Genomic DNA, 23,031 nt, shown 5'->3' on the forward strand with positions numbered 1-23,031 from the left:
ATTGGCTCAAAGTCTCAAAGGCTAAGGAAGGGCCTGTCCTTATAACAGGTTGGTGAGCCAGGACAACTGGCAGAGACACTAAAAACACAGGAATGTGCCCCTAGTGAGAGTGACATACATATATTGTCAAAGAATTAATGCTAAACAAAAAGCCTCTCATGTGCATTATCTTGCTGAAACTGATATACTGTTTAAAATTTGATACCTTTATAACGCATGCATTCAAGTGATGTTGCGTGCCTGGTGAAATTCTGAAAAAATGAAATAACTCTTACCTTTGTGTAGTCTTTGGAAGACAAGTAAAGGACCCAAAAAACTAGGCTAAATATCAGCATCAGCAGTAATTTTCGAACTATAACATTCGGAAACAGAGCAAGTATCCTAAAAGAGACAGTTGGGAGAAATAATCGCACTCTTAAGTCAAATGGACACAATTTGGCTCTGTACACTTTGACTCTTCCTCTGTAATTTCCAGAACAGCTTACAATCATTTTACAGAATTCCTGTATGTGTTTAAAGAGAGACTCCTTCCCTGAGATCAGACAACAAAAAGTAGTTGTAGAAATTTCAGGTTTCTGACTCTCAGCCTTACGTCTTCAGGTTTGGGGTTACAACCAGCTTTCCCTTATCCAGCACATAGCAAATGTTTAGCAATTATTTATACAAAGCAACATTGTTCTGCACTCCAATGAATCTCAAGCTCTAAAATTCTAATAAATACATACATACACACACACACACACACACACACACACACACACACACACACAAACAAACAACAGAGTTCTCTCTCCCTGGTCTTATCTACCTTCAGAGACTTAGTCATACATCCTTAATTTTGTTTTTTGGGGTTTTGTTTTAGGCATCTTGCTTCTACTTTGGGTTTGTTATCTCCTTATGTCAAAGTAGTTCTTAAACAGCTCCCCAAAAGAGTCATAGTTATAATCTTCAGAAAAGTGCAAGGTTTGAGGAGCTAGAATTTTTAATTTTAATTTTTAACTTAAAACTCCACAATTATGTGATAAAAAGCTAAATTAGGTCAGTTTTGACTAGACCCACAGTCCAATGTGAAAAAAGACCATTTCAGGCTGTGTGCATATTTCTATCAGATTCTCAACAAAAATAAGTACTACTACTGTGTGCAATGCACAGTTGTATTTTCTAGTCATTCTGCGTTATTCCATCCTACCATTTTCTATTTTGAAAATAAAGTCCCACTCGGTGCTGTCCTTCTCCCTCCTCTCCCTGTCCATAAGGCCCACTGAGTCAGAAAGTACACACCTATGGACAAGCATTTTCTCCATCATGTTCTCATGGTCCACTGTAAAGAAGGCTTTCCCGAGAGTATCTTTGATTAAAGAGGTCTGGACATTGATTGCAAACTTGGAGTTATTCATTAACCAAAAACATAGCATGCTGATTTGCAGCCACAGTGCACCAGCTGGAATCACAATGCACCTTTCTTGCGATCCTTTCCTACTCTCATATCGAGAACCAGGAAAAAGATTGGACAAGGAAGCTCTGGAGTTTGCTTTTGGACAACTGACATCCAATGGAAACCAGTGACCTCTGAGTGAGGTTTATGCTGCTTGCACACAGTGTACTTGCCTTGCCTGGCCTGACATTACTCAGTCAAACCCCCAGGGGAGCAAATATGCATTTAATAAAAACAATGGAGCCTGACTCCAGTGGCTCACACCTATAATCCTAGCTATTTCAGGAGGCTGAGATCTGCAGGTCAAAGCCAGCCTAGGCAAAAAGACCACAAGACTCTTATCTCCAGTTAACCACTGGAGGTGGCACTGTGGCTCAAGTGGTAGAGCACTAGCCTTCAGCTAAAGAGCTCAGGGACAACACCCAAGCCTAGAGTTCAAGCGCTATAACCAGTAACAACAAAGATGGGAAAAAGAAAAAGACAAGCCCTGCTCCACAGTTCTAGATATCTAAAAATTGATTTGGCTGGTTCTTTTCAATATGTGGAGAACTGGGAACATGGCCTAGTGGTAGAGTGCTTGCCTAGCATGAGTGAAGTCCTGGGTTCAATTCCTCAGTACCACATGTACAGAAAAGGCTGGAAGTGGTGCTATGGCTCAAGTGTTAAGAGTGCTAGCCCTGAGCACAGAAAGGCTCAGGGACAGAGCCCAGGCCCTACATTCAAGCTCCAGGACCAGCAATCCAGACCATCTCCAAAACATCAAAGTCTGTGGACTTAACTTCTCCATGCTAGAGGTGATACATGGTACAGAGCAGCTCTCAACCAGGGGACACAGACTCTGATATATCTGCGCTGTAGAAGGGCATAAATATCTAAACCACTCTGTATATGAATGCAGGTAAACAACAGGCCCTTACATTCAGGTGTGTTCATACACACACATGGCTATAGCTAATTTACTTTTAGGGTTACTCCATCCATAATGAGAGATGGAATAATATTAAATTCAATAATTAAAAAGCTACTGGAGCATTTCTCAATGAAGGCTCCATGAAAGCCGCAAACCATTGTATCCATTCCATGTGAGGAAAGGAATTCATTATGAAACACAGCCAAAGAAACATTCTGCAGCCTATGATTTATCTACTCAGCAGGCTGAGATCTAAGGATCATGGTTCAAAACCAGCCTAGGTAAGAAACTCCATGAGACTCTTATCTACAGTTAACCACCAGAAAGCCAGAAATGAAGCTTCTGCTTTGATCTGAAAGTGGTGACAGCACCAAGGCTCTTAATTCAAGCTCCAAGACTGGCAAAAAATAATATTCTGCACACCAGTTCTATTTTTGAAAAATCCATTGATTACTAATGGTCTATGAATGGTTCTGAGAATGTAAGAACATAATACAAAGTTATTCACTTTGTATAACCAAATTAATGAGTGTCACCTATCCAGCTTGTCCAAAAGTAAGTACTGGTTAATATTTTGTGGAATGTACTTGGAAAAGGTCAACTCTTTTTTTTTTTTGCCATTTCTGGGGCTTGAACTCAGGGCCTGAGCACTGTCCTTGGGCTTTCTCAAGGCTAGAGCTCTACCACTTGAGCCTCAGCATCACTTCTGGCTTTTTCTATGTATGTGGTACTGAGGAATCGAACCTGGGTCTTCATGCATGCCAGGCAAGCACTCTAGCCCTAGGCGAAACTCCCAGCCCGACTCTTCATTTTTTCTCAAGTGCCTTCTCAAAGGTGATGCAGTATATTAGTCCTCTTTCTAAAATCCAGGCTTCCCATAAAGAATTCATTGCACCACCATTTACAATAGCTAAGTCAGTGAAATATCCCCAGATGCCCTACAATGGGTGAATGAATCAAGAAAATGAGGTATATGTATATGAATACATATTTATATGTGTGTGTATATGTGTATATATTCTTTAATTCATCCACCAGAAGAATAATACTATGTCTTTTGCAGGGAAATGTGTGGACCTGGAAAAAAAATCATACCGAGTGAAGTCAGGCTCAGAGAGGCAAAGGGCACAAGTTTTCCTTCACAAGAGGAAGTCAGACCTAAAATTCAAAAATTATAAAAACATACGTGATATGTGTATGTGTGTGTGTGATCAAACTATAGTATACAAAGTGGTATATTTCCATGGTGTATCCACTTTGAATACTTAGCAGAGATGCCAAAACATTTCCTTGTCTGAGAGGAATGGAGAAGTGAGGGGAAGGGCAGGTGAATGGGAAAAGGAAGGGTGGAAAGATACAGTCATGATATTTAGTAGATATATGTGAAAATAGAACTAGGTGGCTTGAGGGCGGGGGGATAATGTTGGAAGAGGTGACAGTGATCAAGATGCACTCTTCTCGTAAGCAGACATGTTGAACTGAAACTCCTTTGTACTACTAGTATTGAAAGATTATTTAAAGCCCCCATTTCCTGGGGCTGGGAATGTGGTTTAATGGTAGAGTGCTTGCCTAGTATGCATGAAGCCCTGGGTTGCATTGCTTAGTAACACATAAGTGGAAAAAGCCAGAAGTGGTGCTATAGCTCAAGTGGTAAAGTGCTAGCCTTGAGCAAAAGAAGCTTAGGGGCAGTGTCCAGGCCCTATGTTCAAGCCCCAGGACAGAAAGAAAGCAAGGAAGAAAGGGAGGGAGGGAGGGAAAGAGGGAGGGAGGGAGGGATGGAGGGAGGGAGGGAGGGAGGGAGGAAGGAAGGAAGGAAGGAAGGAAGGAAGGAAGGAGAGAGGAAGGAAGGAAGGAAGGAAGGAAGGAAGGAAGGAAGGAAGGAAGGAGGGAAGGAAGGAGGGAAGGAGGGAAGGAGGGAGGGAGAGAGAGGAAGGGAAGGAGGGAGGGAGAGAGAACGAAGAAGGAAGGAAGGAAGGAAGGAAGGAAGGAAGGAAGGAAGGAAGGAAGGAAGGAAGGAAGGAAGGAAGGAAAAGTGAAACAGAAAAGGATAGTTAAAAAGGTGAAATGGATAAAGAAAAAATCTGACATGGATAAAGTCAAGTCAAATAGAAAGGACAAAGTAAATAATGAAATGGGAAGGATGAAAATTTTTTAAAAAGGAAAATTTTAAATAAGATTGTGCCTCATTAGCTGGACTTCCTACTACTGCTTCCCCATGTCACGGCAGATAACAAGTGTAACCCACTATGATCAGGGAGGAAGAGGGCGCACTTCGATGGACATCCTGCTCTAGCGGTCTGATTTCGTATGTACAGAGTCTGTTGCACACTGACACACGATTTAGTTACATTTTGTGAAGAGTTCAATCCCCAACCACTTGCATTTATCCTCCTCGCCTTTTTGCTTTCCCTGCATGCTTTGACCACATCTTAGATTCCATGAGGACTTTTTTTTCTCTTCAGAGCCCTCACTAATACAGTGGCCTTTGCTAGCAGCAATAGAAGCAAATAGGCAAGAAAAGTCTTTCCCTCTGCACATCACCTTTATAATAACAATAAAAATGTTTTAAAAAAGAAAAGTCTTCGAAGTTTCCCCACTATACTCCAAATGACAAAGCCCGGGCCCTAAAATCACAAAGCAGAGGACAGAAAAGCAATTGGGAGTCCAGGGTCAATATCTAAATAATAAGCATACTATCCGTCTGCCCTAAAGTTATTCAAACATCATTTGGAATAAACTTCCTGAACACTCTTCCCCCTAACTTAGGCCAAGCCTCTTTCTTGTGTGTGCACTTAACTTTGGGTTTTACCATTTAATCACAGTTTTTGTGCTGCACTATTTTTGTGCATGTACTGCCGGAGCCAGCCAGCCACAAGTCGGGATTCCTGATTTAGGGGGTGAGGACTAGAAAAGAAATAGACAAGAAGCAGAGGGGGTCAGGAAGTCTACAGCTCAAGTCAGCAGCCCAAGAGTGTGGCCTAAGGCTGTGAGCTTAAGACTTGAAGCTAGGGAACTGCCAGGGGTTACATTTATACAAAATGGTAAATCTCAGATCAGTTAAGCAGGACAAAGCCATAAAACAATAAAGCAATATATTGATAAGATCAGGGAGTTGCAGTACAGACAATGTAGCTCATACATGACAGCTCATTTCTTTGGGTGGTTATCTTACTGAGTTATGCAGATTCATGGGTCACCTTAACCCTTACACTCAGCTCCCAACAATGTAGCCGTCAAGAACTGGATCTTTCATGTCTGGATCCTGCATACATCTGTATATAGTTAACCACTGCAGTTTTACCTAATGGTTAAAATCAGCACTTGTAATCTCCCAGTTTGTGTGGTTGCAAATTCAGGATGGACTAGACAGCTTAGCTGAGTCACTAGCTCGGCCTTTCTAATGAGATCAAGATGGCAGCTGGACATGAACTCATTCTTGAGCTCTTAACTGCAGTTAGAAAATCCACTTTCAGGGCCAGGAGTGTGGCCTAGTGGTAGAGTGCTTGCCTAGTATGTATGAAGCCCTGGGTTCAATTCCTCAGTACCACATACATAGAAAAAGCCGAAGTGGTGCTATGGCTCAAGTGGTAGAGCGCTAGCATTGAGCACAGAGAGTCTCAGGAACAGTGCCCAGACCCAGAGTTCAAGCCCTAGGACAGACAGATAGACGGGAAGGAAGAAAGGAAGGAAGGAGGGAAGGAAAGAAAGAGGGAGGAGGGAGAGAGGGAGGGAGGAAGGGAGGGAGAGACAGAGGGATGGAGGGAGGGACAGAGGAATGGAGAAAAAAGAAAGTCCACTTCCAAGGCAAGATGGCAAACCCCTCCTGCTGTTGTCAGTTGGTCTCTGTTCTTTGCTGTCTGTTAACAAAAGACTTTAGTTCCTTGTAATATAGCCCTTTCCACAATTTTGTATAATTGTCATAATTAAAATGTCACAGCTGGTTTTCCCTAAAGCAAGCAAACCAAGAGGGAAAGCAAAGAGAAAAGTGCAATATCTTTTACGACTGACCTACACACCATCAGTTCTACCAAATTACCTTTGGTAGAAGGAAATAGAGTCCAGCCCCACTCAAAAAGAGAGGAAATTGTTTGTAGTTCTCGAGAATATCCAACAATTTAGGGACACGTTTCATAGCAGAACTAACACTTAGAAAATACATTCGGAATTAAGATCCATATCAATAACTTAGGAGAAACACATCCAGTTCATTATCATTATTGTTTATTTTTTTAAATTGTGTTTATGTTGGCATTTGTAAAAATGAAAAGAATAAATTTAAAATTGCAGAAAGACTTCTTCAAGTTCTAGAAGGTAAAAAGCAGTTTGTCTCTCTGGGTGCATCAGGATCTGTACTCTACCTATTTAGCCTTGGGTAGTTGCCTAATGTTCAGCTATAGCTCCTTGTCTGGCCTTGCTGATATATTTGATTATTTTTTATTTCTCCTTTGCCCTCACCTATCTGTCTTTGCCTTAACGTGGCTATCTGAGGATATGGATGAGAGTTTCAAATGACTAGGAAATGCTCTTGGGAAGTTTCCTCCAAAATGCAAATAGGGAGGAGAAAATAGAGGCTGCAATTTTGGAAGTTGGAGATTCAGCTCCTGACTCTGCGATTTGCTCTACTGCCTCACTTACAAAACAAGTTATAATACCACAGTATCTGAAGACACATGTTTCAGTGCAAGCCAAGGTCCTAGTACATTAAGTGTTTCATAAATGACAGCTTTAATCTTCATTTTTGACTTCATCCCTGGACACTGGCTACCTACACACAGTGTTGCTAATTCCTAATTTTACATTCTTACTGCTCTCCTCCTCCACTGACTCCAGGAGTCAGCACTGGTGATCCATGTCCTGCCTTGATGCGTGATGTTCACTGTGTGGGCTTCAGAGCAGTGACTGCAGTGGTTTATTTAAAAAGTGCATGCCCTGCTGGGCGCCAGTGATCAGGCCTAAAATCCTAGATACTCAGGAGACTGAGATCTGAGGATCTTGGTTTGAAATCGGCCCAGACAGCAAACACTGTGAAACTCTTATCTTTAATAAACCGTCAAAAGGCTGGGCATGGATGCTGGGAGCTGGTGGCTCATGTCTGTAATCCTAGCTATTCAGAAAGCTGAGATCTGAAGATTGCGGTTCAAAGCCAGCTGGGGCATGGAAGTCCAGGAGACTCATCTCCAATTAACCACCAGAAAATCAGAAGTGGTGCTGTGACTCAATTGGTAAAGTGCTAGCCTAGAGCTGAAGTGCTCAGGGACAACACCCAGGCCCAGAATTCAACCCCCATTACCGACAAAAAAAAAAAAAAAAAAAAAGCTGGGAGTGGAGCTGTGGCTCAAATGGTAGAGTGCTAGCCTTGGGGTTGGGGAAACACCCCAGAAATAGTATCTAGGCTAAAATCAAGCCCCACTACCAGCACTTAAAAAAAAAGAAAGTGTATGTCCCTTCGCATGTTTCAGAATGCCCAGGGTTTTTTCCACACTCTTCATTTTTAATACTGATAAATTAAGTACTCACATAAGAATGGCATGAGTCATTTAAAGCATGCTGTGAGCAGAATGAAATCCTTGAACGATTCTCATAAAGCTTTCAGTAAAATACAATGTATTAAATAATAAAAGAATTAGACAAGTTCAGCATTTGCATCTTTCCTAATCCCTTCCTCAAATATAGTAAGGTTATAACAACGTTGTCCCTGGAGACATTATCGGGGAAAGTTAATATTTCCAATCATGCATCACCAAACCAGAGGAAAGAATGTTTTACAGGGAAGCACACATATCTGAATTTTCCTTAAAAAGGCATTTTGTGTGCTGTGTTTTTCCAATACAGAAAAAAAAAGTTATATTAGGAAAATGTCACCATCATAAGAGTAGGACCAGAATGGCAAAGCTGTTTTGTCTATCTACGGTGAAACCCTCCTTTATATCTGGTTTTGTAGGACTGGACATGAGGTTGTGAATGTAAATGCCAGATAATAGCCCATAAATATTCATGAAATTGTTTATCATGAAATCATAGAGACATAAACTTTACAGATTTCACATCCCCCCACCCTGCTCATCTTTCATTATTTCTTATGTAAATTAGTATACGATACTGGAAATTTAGTTCCCTGAACTCAATGCCAAGTCACAAATAGTGAAAGCTGGGTTTGGAAATAAAAGGATGTAACTGCTTATTAAATTCACCAGGAAAAGTGAGGGTTGTGTGAGCTGTCTCAAAAGCAACAGTTCTACAGTGGGGTTGGAGGGTAGAGGATTTGAGGATGGATTTTAAAGGAAAACCCAGAAGCACAGCCTTCCAGAGGATGCCTAGAAAAGAGGACTTTGTCTGGCCCTGGGCTTGCTTATTTCCTCATGTGTGCCTGAATTATATTCCTGCAGTACTGCTCATTCCTTCCTTCCTTCATTCCTATGGTCAGCAAAATAAGGAAGGGGCATGAAATCTTGCCTGGAGCTATGAAGATATTCTTGAATTCTTTCTCATGGGGGAATGAGGTGGAGAAACACAAAGAGAAGGAAAAAAATGTTTATCTAAAACTTTTCAAAAACCTGCACAACTGAAAGCAGACCAGTCAGTAAAGTAAGTGGAGTACCACACTCGAACTACCGGTGGCTCCAAGCCTATAATCCTAGCTACTCCAGAAGCTTTGATCTGAGGACTGCAGCTCAAGGTCAGTCCAGGCAGAAAAGTCCATGAGACTCTTATCTTCAATTAACCATCAAAAAGCTAGAAATGGAGGTGTGGCTCAAGTGATAGAATGCCAGCCTCAAAAGCTGAAGGACAGGAATTATTTCAAGTCCTAGTACAAGTATACACGCATACACACACACACACACACAAATTAGAGATTTGTTGTGAGCATAATTAGGTGTCTCCATTACACTGAGAAAAATGTGGTTGAGTTTTGTGTACATTTATACACACATGTGGCTGGGAGCAAAGAGAGCTTGCATTCTTGTCAGACATAAGGTTTAGAGCAATATGGATTGGCAGAGGCCTTGTTTTTGCCAAATGCATGTACACATCTTCTTCTAAACCAACTGTGGGGCAAAGGGATGAGGCTGAGTTGAATTTGTGTATTGCTCTGACTACCTTCAAGTATGGGGTTCACATAGCTCTCCAGTTGCATGGTGGTTAGGGAAGACATCATTTTGAGAAACAGGGCTCTGCTTCTTCCTTTCCTAGGCCCTTCCTTGTGTACCTGTGTCTCAGAAGAATCTTCATGCTCTTGTTCCTTCTCCCACAATACTTTGCTGCTCTTCTACAGTTGGCACAGATGGCCTAGCGTGGAGATGGAATGGATTCATTTGTTATTTTTCTTCAGCTTCAACATGAAGCATCATGCCTTACGTGTGTTTTCTTCTTACTTTTCTGTGAGGAAGAAGAGAATATTTCTCAGGGGCTTTGTTCCCTTCTTCCTCACAGCATCGGGCATGTCTCTATTAGTCTAGGCTCAGGCCAGTTTCCTTCCTGTCTCCACAAGTTTTCTGCCCATTCCTGAAGAACCTCTAGCTTGTTTTTCTCTTCCCTCGTGGTGGGTCTTCCTATGTGCCCAGAAGTCACAGGGTTTGCTGCTCTGTCCCCTGCTTGAGGAGACTGTTCCTAGGAGAAAGTTGCAAAGGGGAGTTTTGTGCATTTCTTCTCAAGAAAACCTCTGTTCTCCCTTAGGACTGCACCAGGAAGGGAAGCTCTCTAGCTGCTTGGCCAACCGCAAGCTCTCCCGAGAGTGCTCAAAGGAGACCATGGAGAAGAGCCAGCAAGTGGGTACAAACTCTCTTTATGCCCACACTCCCGGAAATTCTAGTCTCACACTAGCCCACGTTCAACCTTTAGCAATGAATCTTAAAACCTTAAATGAGAGGGACTGTGTGACATCCAGAATTGCTAGTTTTACCTGCAGTGTCAACCTACTGATTTGTAGTCTTCCTGGAACACTATATTTACAGGCTCAGTGGAAAGGCCTTCTGCCTGTTCGGCAACATCTTCCATTAAACATAGGGATGGAGGATGAAAGGAAAATGAGTTAAATTATTCTTACTCATCTGCATGGAAGTCTAGTCGTTCTCTCTCTCCCTTCAGAAGTGAGTCAGTACTTGTGTTCCTACAGATCTTCTGTCTGGCTTGGTATATGGCTGGCTGGTGGCCCTGGTTGCTGAGAAGTTAGACAAAATTATCATTGTGTTGACTATCTGAATCTTTCTTGATTCTGAGGAAGGATGGTACACCATCATTTGTCTACAGCTGTGGATGAAGTCGGAAGAACTCCAGGAGGTATTGCCAAACAGCAGTGTGTGTGAGGACACTCACACAGTGTGTGAAGACAGAGAATAAAACATCAAAGAAAGTACAGGTTCAATAAGCGAACAGACTGGGCATTGAATCTACACCCAATGGTGAGTAATGTTGGTATATGTTCCTCAAGATGACAAGACGGAATTAAATAAGATTATGAGAACTTTTGTTCAGTCTGGAGCTGACTGCTAAATGGAAACAGGGAAATTTATCTAAATTAGTGAAAATGTATTGTGGTAAGTTCTAGGATGGGGAATGTCTTACTCATTTGTTTGGTTGGTACATAGAATCCTTTCTTTTAAAGTATTGTTAAAAAATATACAGGAGTGGGCTGGGAGTTTGGCCTAGTGGTAGAGTGTTTGCCTAGCATGCACAATGATCCAGGTTCAGTTCCTCGGTACCACATACATGGAAGTCAGAAGTGGTGCTGTGGCTCAAGGGGTAGAGCTCTACCTTGAGAAACCCTAATGACAGTGGTCAGGCCATGAGTTCAAGCCCCAGGACTGGCAATATGTATATATATATATGTGTGTGTGTGTGTGTGTGTGTGTCTGCAATAAGAGAAACCAATTATATTGAATTATAGTTATAAAATACACCATTGTATTATAGTATTATACAGTATTCTATTTTATACAATTGTGATATTAAATTATGATATATTTTAATTGTATGGGAATATATACTTCTTCTATTTAAAACATTAAATAACAATACTGAGTAGTTGACCTAATCACTATCATTTTAATGTAATGATTAGATTATGTGGCATTTTGTGACACATGCAGCATCACATGAAATAATGTATTACTATTAGATATTGCAGATGTCACTAATACAGCTCAACTTTATAACCTACATTCAAATTAGGGAAGAATTGGGTGTTAGGAAAATAAAGATGCAGACCCAGGCTCAGTGGCTCACACCTGTAATCCTAGCTACTCATGAGGCTGAGATCTGAAGATCTCAATTCAAAGCCAGTCTGGGCACTAAAGTCTGTGAGACTCTTATCTTCAATTAACCACTAGAAAACCGGAAGTGGTGCTGTGGCTCAATGAGCAGGGCAGTAGACTTGAGCTAAAGAGCTCAGGGACAGCGCCCAGACCCAGAGTTCAAGCCCCACAACCACCAAAATAAATAAATAAATAAATAAATAGTAAAGATGCAATCTTTTTCCCATGCAAATTCACAGACTCTTGTGGAATCTACCCAGAAATCTCCCAAGGAACCCCTGGGATTAAGAACTTCTCTGCTAGAAAAGAGAGCCAACTTCTACAATCAAATACAGGAAGGTAAGAAAAGGCTTCCAGGAACTTACAGGTGGAAGCATCAGTTTCTAGAAATTATGCAGCTGAGAATGCGCATTAGTAACATTTAGAGAACTGAAAGCAATTTGACACTCCGAAACACTGTCACTACTAGATATCATTTGTGGAGGGCTTTTTGACATTGATTACTGCCTTAAACAGAAAGTGTTCTCATGTTATTAATTTCTCACAACTTCTTTCTAGGACAACATACTTTGATCCTCCTTTGGGAGATGGGGTCATTGGGAACCAATGATTTTTAACAACTTTCTAAGATCCAGCGGTGTATACAGAGATTCCCACCTTCTTTATGGTAAATATGTGCAAATACACTCAGTTGATACGTAAAACCATGTGCATTTGCCAAACTCCCTATACACACATAACCTACAATGATTCATCTTGCTATTTTTAGACTCTATGAAAGCAGTATGCTTTCAGTAGAAACTCCACTGTGAATTTTGGTCTTCTCCTAGGCCATATCCAGGATGAGATTCTTGGGATTCTAGGTAATAGTAATCACAGGTTATAGCTCCCAGCCAGGCCCATGAGTTCCAGGGGACCACCATCCATGTGGTGTACTGTGCTGCTAAGCTAAATACTCAATAGCATGCAATCCACTTCGTCTAATATTTTCAGCATACAATGTAAGCAGGCCATTGTCCGTTGAAGACCATATGTACTATATCTTTTCACATACATACATACATACCTATTTTAAAAGTGAATGTATATATCAGGCCCAGTAGGATGCTGACAAAAATAAATTCCTTATGTATATTGCACTGAGTGCGGTCTCTCTCAAAATATCTTACTGGATTATACATTTCTTGGCCACAGTTGGCTTCAAGTAACTGGAGCTAATTCAAGTAACTGAATGCAGAACTATGGACGAGAGAGACCACTCAATGTGGCAGAGCACAGATTTCAACCCAGCATATGACCAAGGTGGGATGTCTTTGAGTAGGAGGCAGTTAATCTCATTAGGGAAAAGCTCAGAAATAACAAGCCTTGAATGTCACTCAGGAGAGTGATTGTATCATGAAAGATAATGTGGGGTGAGTCTGCTTTCCAGCTTCAAATACCACCTGTCCCCATCCAGGTTCAACACCTTTGCCAAATACAATAATATTCCTACCTACATATTTTGAGCATGTTTTCCCTCCAGGTGTGCCTCCTTCCAAATATAAATCCTTCTTCTGCTACCTGGGAAATGTCCTTCAACACTTCATGGGATGCTGTCCCTGGTTTAAAAAAGCTGGACCCTTGAGCTTTCTGCAGGCAGGCAGAGAGGAGAGTAGGACAAGGCCAAAGGACAAAGGATCCGAATATGAGTAGCAAAGGGTAGAGAATTTAGCCTTGTAGAGAAAGGGAAAGTATAGAATCCAAAGAGGAGGAGGAGGAAAATTAGGTGTTTTATTGCCTGTGTGATAAGACTGTTGAATTTACAGAGAAAGTAAAATTACACCAAACTGATAACACTATCATTTCCTTGAGCAATTAATCTTGTTGCAGTTGGAACTTAATGGAATATGTTCACAATGTTTGCTTGCATTTTTTTTGGCATTCCTAACCTTAAACTGTTACATCTAGTTCAAGAACTTTCTCATCTTAAAATCTCTTTCTCCAAACACTTTTATCAGTTTGAAAGTTATTAAACTGGTCAGTATTGGTACATGCCCATCCTAGAAAACTTTGTTAAGGATCCCTTCATCCAACTGGTGAGAAGGCACAGGCTACCAGGAGCACCTAGCAAGCCGCTCTGGAGCAGGGCAGCCTCCAAGACCTTATACAGAGGTCGAAATGTTGTGTCTCACAATCACTTTTGATTTATTTTCTGTAGGTTTTTTTTTTTTAAATTAGACTTTTAAAAGATCAGGCTTGATATGGTGGTAAATGTCTGTTATCCCAGCACTTTAGAGATTAGGAAGATAGCCCAGTCAAGGTCAGCCTGAGGCTACATAGTAAGACCCACATAGATGGTGGGTACGGTCCCGCATACAACGGGCTGGATTTTTGTGGGCTCTTTAACAGCCAAGTATAGTCTTCCAAAGACTTTCTTCCCATAGCTATTCAAGTGTTACCACACTGCCACTCTTGGAGTCTCAAATATGGAGCAATTCTTTTTATTTCCTTGTTCATCCAGTCGTTGGTTAATTTATTTTTCCCCCCTCATTCCCCTGAGACAAGGATTCACTATGCCTTGAACTAACCTTGAACTAACTCATGCCCCTCCCATCTCCACCTCTCAGGTCCAAAGGGGAGGGTAGAAAGGACAGGACACTTCCAGGGAATCACGTTCCATCTCAGATACTCAATATCCACAAACAGTCACAAACTGTCTACTAACTCAACCGAAGTCCCACAGCTCTCTGATTTCTGCTCTTCTCTCATTGCTCCTCCCTCACCAGTGTGCATCATCTCTAGTGTGAAAGCATAGACAGGAAATGAAAGGACGGGTTGAAATATTGGGTATCTAGTCCTTCTGAAACCCCTGAGTTCCCAAACTTCATTTCAGCCTGGAATTCAAATTGCTAGCGTGTTACTGCTACCCTAACTACATTCTAACAGTTCTTAGGAAATTTTCTGTTTTCCCGGCTCAGCTACTATAATTAGGTGCTCTCTGACTAGGTCTTGGAGAGATTCCTTCTCAGAGTCTCTGCTCCTCATTTTGATCCAGCTGCATTCTGCCTTGGATGCACAGTTCATTTTGGATGAGAGTTGTCTGCCACCGTAATTGCAGATCTAAGCTGGCTTTCTTTCCCAATCCTAGGAGTAGAGATCTTATTCCTCTCCCTTGCAGAAAAGGATACTTGCTTAAGTCCAGAGAACAAGTTCCACATCTGCCTTTCGAAGGTTCCTACCATGCTTCTGAGAAAGGCTGTCTCACTTTAGTGGAATTGAAGAAAGCAGCCCAAGTGTTATGAAAGGAGTTTCTCATTATTTTGACAAGCTTCTCATTGCCTGGTTGTAAGGTCCCCCCTCGGGGAACAGCTCCACCCCCTCCTTTGCCTGAAAGACAGCACATAGCCTTACCACAAACCACTTGCCTGAAACCAGTAACATCTGACTGTCAATCACATGACTGAGTCAGCAAAGGACCCCAGGCTCTAAAGCCACTTCCTCATCCACTGAAGTCACTTCCTGAACCTCCCCAGTCATGTCACCTTGGGACAGTGTGACAGGCTCCCTAGGCTCTGAGATCACGTCCAAATTTGCTGTGATCACACCTCCTCACCTCCTCTATATAATCCCAGTCGACCATGAGCCCCCCCTCCCTCCAAGCCCTTTCTCTTCTCTCTCTTCAAGCTTCTACCTCATGCAGACAGCAGTTCAATCTCCCCCCAATAAACTCTTTCTTCCTAAACCATGTGGTCTCCTCTACATCAAACCTTACATCTGGTGCTGAAACTCATTAGCGTTATTTTGCTAACCCCAACCGGACTCTTCCCTGTGCACAGTCGCTACCTCTATCAGGAAAGGGTTGTCTAGGCGGTAAACCTCATCATGCCCGGGCTACAGCCCAAACCCTTTCTTTTTCCTTAGGGGTAAGGGTAGAGAACAGGATTGCATGTAAGTCATGACAAGTGAAGTCACAGGCCAGACAAGGCATTTTAAACTTTTGGCACAATGATTAGGGTCTTGGGAGTATGATTTCAGTCACTTCTCAGTCTAGGAGAGATAAATCTTCGAAAAGGGGGCATGAAGGCTATTAACTCCCTCTGCCCCGCCACCTCTGGTACAGGATCTAAAGGGGCTGGTAAAGGCTGGGAGCCACCAGTATGGGATCAGGAGTGAGCTGAGGGAGGTGAGGAAAATGGAGACCAAGGGGAAGGAGAATGTGCAGAAGGTTAATATAGGGAGGAGGAGCAGAGTCCTCAATGTTCAATAGGGAATCAGGCACTTGGGTGATTTGGCCAGGGCAGGCTGCTCCAGTGCTAGGAGGACAGGGAAAGTTGGGCAGGATTGGCAGAGAGAAGGACAAACACAGAACGCAAGGAAGGCCTGAACGTACAGAACCTCTGGCCATTTACCATTGTGTCAGCAGAGATTGTCCAAATTCCTGAGAATATTATAACTGAAAGTCCCAATTGGAGCCACTGAGATGGATTGTCTAGCCTATCCTGTGATGAGACTGGTTGCAATGAAAAGGCAAGGCATTTTGACTTTATGGAGTCCTTGAGTAAAAGAATACATAGAGAGTGTAAAAGTCATCCCAAGGGGTACCTCCCCAGTGGAGGCTGAGGAGAACCCCCTGGAGGCAGAAACACAAGGAGTGAGTCTAGTGAAGACATAGTCAGTGAGGATGGAGGAGGAGGAGTCAGTGAGGACATAGAGGGCAGGATCCCTGAGGTCCTTGGAGGGAAAGGACAGAGTCAGTGAGGATGTGACGGCTGAGTCCATGAGGACAAGGAGGACAGACTCACTGAGGACCTGGAGTGGAATATACCAAAGAGGGGAGTGGAGTCACTGAGGAAGTGGGATGGAGTGTGTGAGGACGAGGGGTGGAGGCTGTGAACATGGGGTGGAGTCAGTGAGGACGTGGGGTGGAGTCTGTGAACATGGGGTGGAGTCAGTGAGGATGTGGGGTGGAGTCTGTGAACATGGGGTGGAGTCAGTGAGGACGAGGGGTGGAGTCTGTGAACATGGGGTGGAGTCAGTGAGGATGTGGGGTGGAGTCTGTGAACATGGGGTGGAGTCAGTGAGGATGTGGGGTGGAGTCTGTGAACATGGGGTGGAGTCAGTGAGGACGAGGGGTGGAGTCTGTGAACATGGGGTGGAGTCAGTGAGGACGAGGGGTGGAGTGTGTGAACATGGGGTGGAGTCAGTGAGGATGTGGGGTGGAGTCTGTGAACATGGGGCGGAGTCAGTGAGGACAAGGGGTGGAGTATGTAAATATGGGGGTGGACTCAGTGAGGATGAGGGGTGGAGTCTGTGAACATGGGGGTGGAGTCAGTGAGGATGTGGGGTGGAGTCTGTGAACATGGGGGTGGAGTCAGTGAGGACAAGGGGTGGAGTCTGTGAACATGGGGTGGAGTCAGTGAGGATGTGGGGTGAAGTCTGTGAACATGGGGGCGGAGTCAGTGAGGATGTGGGGTGGAGTCTGTGAACATGGGGGCGGAGTCAGTGAGGACGAGGGGTGGAGTCTGTAAACATGGGAACGGAGTCAGTGAGGACGAGGGGTGGAGTCTGTAAATATGGGGGTGGACTCAGTGAGGATGAGGGGTGGAGTCTGTGAGGACGAGGGGGGGAGTCTGTGAACATGGGGGTGGAGTCAGTGAGGACAAGAGGTGGAGTCTGTGAACATGGGGGCGGAGTCAGTGAGGACGTGGGGTGGAGTCTGTGAACATGGGGTGAGTCAGTGAGGACGAGGGGTGGAGTCTGTGAACATGGGGTGGAGTCAGTGAGGACAAGAGGTGGAGTCTGTGAACATGGGGGCGGAGTCAGTGAGGACAAGGGGTGGAGTCTGTGAACATTGGGTGGAGTCAGTGAGGACAAGAGGTGGAGTCTGTGAACATGGGGTGGAGTCAGTGAGGACAAGAGGTGGAGTCTGTGAACATGGGGTGGAGTCAGTGAGGACAAGAGGTGGAGTCTGAACATGGGGGCGAAGTCGTGAGGAAGCAGGGGTTTCCCTCCCTCAGAGGGTTGGGGGTCAGGAGGGATCCCGACACTCTTTCCGCCCAGGTTTCAGCACCAGATCTAAGGTTTGCCAGAAAAGAAACTACCACGGGAGAAAGAAAGTTGAGAGAAAGGGAGAGACGACAGACAGACACACAGACAGACACAGGCACACAGACACACAGACAGACACACAGACACACACACACAGACACAGACACACACAGACACACACAGACACACACACACACAGACACACACACAGACACACACACACACAGACACATACACACACACAGACACAGACACACACACACAGACAGACACAGACACACACACACACACACAAAGACACACACACAGACACAGACACAGACACACAGACAGACACACACACAGACAGACACAGAGACACACACAGACACACAGACAGACACAGACACACAGACACAGACACACAGACACACAAACACACAGACAGACAGACAGACAGACAGACAGACAGACAGGCCAAGCTACCTGTGGCACACTGGGGAGGGTGAGGACTGGGTGTGGCCATAACGAATGCGGAAGTGACGTCAGCGCCCGGTGCTTCTCCCACTGCCCCGGACCGACAGTTGCCTAGGTGACCACGGATGCTGGGCCTGGACTTCCAGGGTGCGCCGGGAGCCAACCCTGGCCTTGTGAAATGCCCTGGGGCGATCCGCCCTCCATGGGAGCCACCGCAGCGAGGTCAGCGAGGGCACGGGGACACCGCAGCGAGGTCAGCGAGGTCACAGGGACACCACAGCGAGGTCAGCGAGGTCCGCGAGGGCACGGGGACACCGCAGCGAGGTCAGCGAGGTCAGCGAGGTCACGGGACACCGCAGCGAGGTCAGCGAGGTCACGGGGACACCACAGCGAGGTCAGCGAGGTCCACGAGGGCACGGGGACACCGCAGCCAGGTCAGCGAGGGCACGGGGACACCGCAGCGAGGTCAGCGAGGTCAGCGAGGGCACGGGGACACCGCAGCGAGGTCAGCGAGGTCACGAGGTCACGGGACACCGCAGCGAGGTCAGCGAGGTCAGCGAGGGCACGGGGACACTGCAGCGAGGTCAGCGAGGGCACGGGGACACCGCAGCGAGGTCAGTGAGGTCAGCGAGGTCACAGGGACACCGCAGCGAGGTCACGAGGGCACGGGGACACCGCATCGAGGTCAGCGAGGTCAGCGAGGTCACAGGGACACCACAGCGAGGTCAGCGAGGTCCACGAGGGCACGGGGACACCGCAGCGAGGTCACGAGGGCACGGGGACACCGCATCGAGGTCAGCGAGGTCAGCGAGGTCACAGGGACACCACAGCGAGGTCAGCAGGGTCACGGGGACACCGCAGCGAGGTCACGAGGGCACGGGGACACCGCAGCGAGGTCAGTGAGGTCACGGGGACACCACAGCAAGTCAGCGAGGGCACAGGGACACCACAGCGAGGTCAGCAAGGTCAGCCGGGTCACGGGGACACCGCAGCGAGGTCAGCGAGGTCACGGGGACACCACAGCGAGGTCACCGGGGTCACGGGGACACCACAGTGAGGTCAGCGAGGTCACGGGGACACCGCAGCGAGGTCAGCGAGGTCAGCGAGGGCACGGGGACACTGCAGCGAGGTCAGCGAGGTCAGCGAGGGCACGGGGACACTGCAGCGAGGTCAGCGAGGGCACGGGGACACCGCAGCGAGGTAGCGGGGTCATGGTGACATCGCAGCGAGGTCAGTGGGGTCACGGTGACATGGCAGAACATCCCCATGAGAACCTCGGGTGTGGTGACATGGCAGAGCATCCCCATGAGAACCTCGGGTGTGGTGACAGGCAGAGCATCCCCATGAGAACCTCGGGTGTGGTGACATGGCAGAGCATCCCCATGAGAACCTCGGGTGTGGTGACAGACAGAGCATCCCCATCAGAACCTCAGGTGTGGTGACAGGCAGAGCATCCCCATCAGAACCTCAGGTGTGGTGACAGGCAGAGCATCCCCATGAGAACCTCGGGTGTGGTGACATGGCAGAGCATCCCCATGAGAACCTCGGGTGTGGTGACAGACAGAGCATCCCCATCAGAACCTCAGGTGTGGTGACAGGCAGAGCATCCCCATCAGAACCTCAGGTGTGGTGACAGGCAGAGCATCCCCATGAGAACCTCGGGTGTGGTGACATGGCAGAGCATCCCCATGAGAACCTCGGGTGTGGTGACAGGCAGAGCATCCCCATGAGAACCTCGGGTGTGGTGACAGGCAGAGCATCCCCATGAGAACCTCGGGTGTGGTGACAGGCAGAGCATCCCCATCAGAACCTCAGGTGTGGCCCACGGGGTGTGCCACACATTTGAACTTTAGGAATAAAGACCTAAGGTTTGTTTTACACGCCAAGGGGAGTGATTAACAAAACATAAATCTAGCTCTTTTTAAAAAAAGAAAGAAAGAAAAAAATCTCCCTTAAATACAAACGGAAAGACAGGGAGGGAGAGGGAGAAGGCCAAGAGACAGGTTTAAGGAACAAGAGACCGAGTGAGAATACATAACAATATAGACCCAGGGAGTTGAGAGAGGACATTCTAAACTTACTAACCAGAAAATTTAAAACCCTGAAGAAATGATACATTTCTGGAAAACAAAAATAGAGGATGCCAAAATTGACTTAAGAAGAAACAAGCAAACAACGACAAAACCACTCAAGTTAGAGCAATAAATGTTAAGAAAATACAAATGGTCATTGAAGCCTTGTTTTACCTTAAATAAGCTTGAGATTTGGGGTTTACAAATGATAGCTTTAATGGATGTAGTGGGGAAGCTGCAACATGTCGCAACCCCTGGAGTCTGATTTCTGGTTACAACTCTGTGGGAATCACCTTAATTAGTAGTTCTATTTCACACCCCTACTTCAACTTATGAAGCCTTTTCATCACCAACAGATTTGGTGGCCTTCTCTAAGGAGAGCAATCTCCTAAAGGGCCCCCTTTTCCATTCTGCATCACAAATTCAATAACAAAACTGATTTTCTTGTCCAAGGCAGGGCCTCTTATCAGTGGCCACAGAATGGAAGAACAGGAAAGAATCAACTTCCTAGCTCACTGCAGTAGTGAGTTTATAGATGGGATGGGAATCAGGAGAGGAGATAGGCTCACAAGTAGGTAGCATAGTCATGGATTTTCCTAAAATAGGCAGAAATTTCTCAGAACTTGGGTGTCCTTCTTTTGTTTCTTTTAGTGGTCTATTGAATCTGGTACTAGAGGTTGCTGGGTATATCATTTACTGTGGAAATTAGATTACAGTGCAGATTTCCTTTAGCAGCAATCTTAAATCTACCTGGCTTCAATTGACCTACCAAAAGAGGAAACTTTGGCCTTCAGACATCAAAGTTAAACAAGATAAGACTGGGTAGGAGTTCAGCTAGGTCCTGTAGGCGGTCTATTGAGTAACATTTTCTTCTGCTTTGGAGCTTCTGATTTGGAATTTTTGAACACAAATTCTTTGTTGGTTTTATTATTTAGATATATGGATTATGCTTTACATTTTTTTCTTTGATTTATAGTATCTTTTATTACACTAAACACCTTAATCTAATTTAAAATGTCCATTTATTCAGCTCTCTCTTTTGCATCCTTCAATATTCTGTAATATTTTAAGGGTAAAGAAGAAAATTTCCTATTTTCCTCTGTAGATTTACAAGAACAAGAAGAGATAGACAAATTTCTTTACATGCATAAGAGAAAACCTCCGCATGAGTGTCATATACAAAGAATGATTTCCAGAGCCGGGAGTGTGGCCTGGTGATAGAGTGCTTGCCTAACACGCACAAAGCCGTGGGTTTGATTCTTCAGTTCATACATCCACAGAAAAAGTTGGAAGTGGTGCTGGGGCTCAAGTGGTAGAACGCTAGTCCAAGGACAGCGCTCACTCAGGCCCTGAGTTCAAGCAAAAAACAAAAAGGAAAGAAAAATGATTTCCTCCAAAAGCCAAGAGGTTGAGGGTAAATAACTTTCTGGACTACAAAGAGGAATGGAGGCTTGGATATTAATGGGCTTGGAGTATGCAGTGGGTAGTGGTGACACAGTGGAAGCACTGAAAGAAGGAGCGCACATAAACAGACGTTGTCTTAATATGTACAGAAAGTGTCTCAGGAGAGGTCTGGAGCTAATCCTCAGAGCTGCTCTCCCAAGAGAAGATGATGTTTGTTCAGGACAATGTACCTTATCTTGGGTGTGGACAGCATTAATCTCTTCATTTTCTGGTAATTAATTCCACCTGAAGACAAAGAAGATTTCATAACTACCACGTCAAAACAAAATGGCAGTAAAAGTGTACCTTAAAACAATAGAATGTTGCGACAAAACAATATATATGCTGCTATGGTAACATATATATTATGGTATATTGTTACAGTTGATGAACCAGCAGCCATATTTTGTCAATAAATCTCTTTTTATTCAGGCCGCCTTGATTTTTACCTAATGTCCTCCCTCTCACCACAAAATCCCATCTCACATCTGGTATTTATGCCCTTACATTACCTCTTGTAGAGCCAAGATATCTTGGTTCTGATAACTTGTTTTGAGGCATACTGATCAGGTGTTTTATGTAGAGTATTGCCTGGTATTTATCTCCTGGTTTATGGGTTTATGGGTTTGGGGAAAGCCACCAAAAGGCTATATTCATCACATCATATCAAGGAATATATTATGATTTAAGAGCACTGGGGTTTGTACTGGTCACCCTAGCAGAGATAGAATTTATCACATTTCCCCCCCTCCCACCTTCCATGCAGTACTACTTAGAAGGAAAGCACTATGCACAGACCAATTACTTTTTTAATTTGAGCTTATTATTTCTCTTCTAATCAGTTTTGTGGTTATATACCCGAAAAATAGTTCCACTGGGTCATATCTTGCAAATGTGCTAGCATAAAGTTATTCCAGTGTTCTCTTATGATTTATATATTTAAAAAATCTTTCCAATGTCAGGTGTTGTATATTCCTTTTTTATTCCCCAAATTAATTATCTGTATACATTTTTTTCTTTTTCCCTTGACCAGATTTACTGGAAAGTTATGCACAGTTTTCAGTCTGACTCTTAAAAATTAGCCTTCTATTCCATTGATTATTTTAATTGTTCTTTTCTTTGGTATAGCTGCTATTCACACTATTATATGTGTGATCTTCTTCTATTCTCTTCAGATTCACTGTGCTTTTTTTCCCTATTTTTCACTTGAACACACCATTCATTTAGTCTTAATTTTCATTGCTATTTAATAGCAGCCTTCATAGTTATGCATTTCCCTCTCGGTATAATCTGGGGATATTGCACAATGCCTGATGTAAAATACTTTCATCATTATTCATTGTCAAATATTTTGCAATTTCGTTGTGATTTCCATTTAAATGATGAATATGCATGTTGTTGAGATTTCCTTGGTGACTCACTATGTGTAATACTTTT

General features: G+C 44.4%; 1 protein-coding gene across 3 annotated transcripts in view; it reads right to left on the reverse strand.

Moving 5' to 3' along the window:
- LOC150045546 (NXPE family member 2-like) overlaps nt 1-18,129 on the reverse strand; it is a 30,723-nt gene extending 12,594 nt beyond the window's left edge. Inside the window, exons 1-4 of one of the 3 annotated variants that reach the window (XM_090319476.1) lie at nt 18,089-18,129; nt 10,390-10,503; nt 9,553-9,722; nt 276-381 (exon numbers count right to left, since the gene is read on the reverse strand). In XM_090319476.1, coding sequence (XP_090175602.1) covers nt 276-381; nt 9,553-9,575 — 129 coding nt within the window. In that variant the 5' untranslated portion in view covers nt 9,576-9,722; nt 10,390-10,503; nt 18,089-18,129. The remainder of the gene's footprint in view (nt 1-275; nt 382-9,552; nt 9,723-10,389; nt 10,504-18,088) is intronic. The other 2 variants (XM_090319479.1, XM_090319477.1) reach the window with 2 other exon arrangements.
- Between the last annotated feature and the right edge of the window lie 4,902 nt (nt 18,130-23,031).

This window comes from Megascapheus bottae, chromosome 27 (assembly GCF_031878675.1).
Source record: "Megascapheus bottae isolate mThoBot1 chromosome 27, mThoBot2.hap1, whole genome shotgun sequence".
NCBI classification, from domain to species: Eukaryota; Metazoa; Chordata; class Mammalia; order Rodentia; family Geomyidae; genus Megascapheus; species Megascapheus bottae.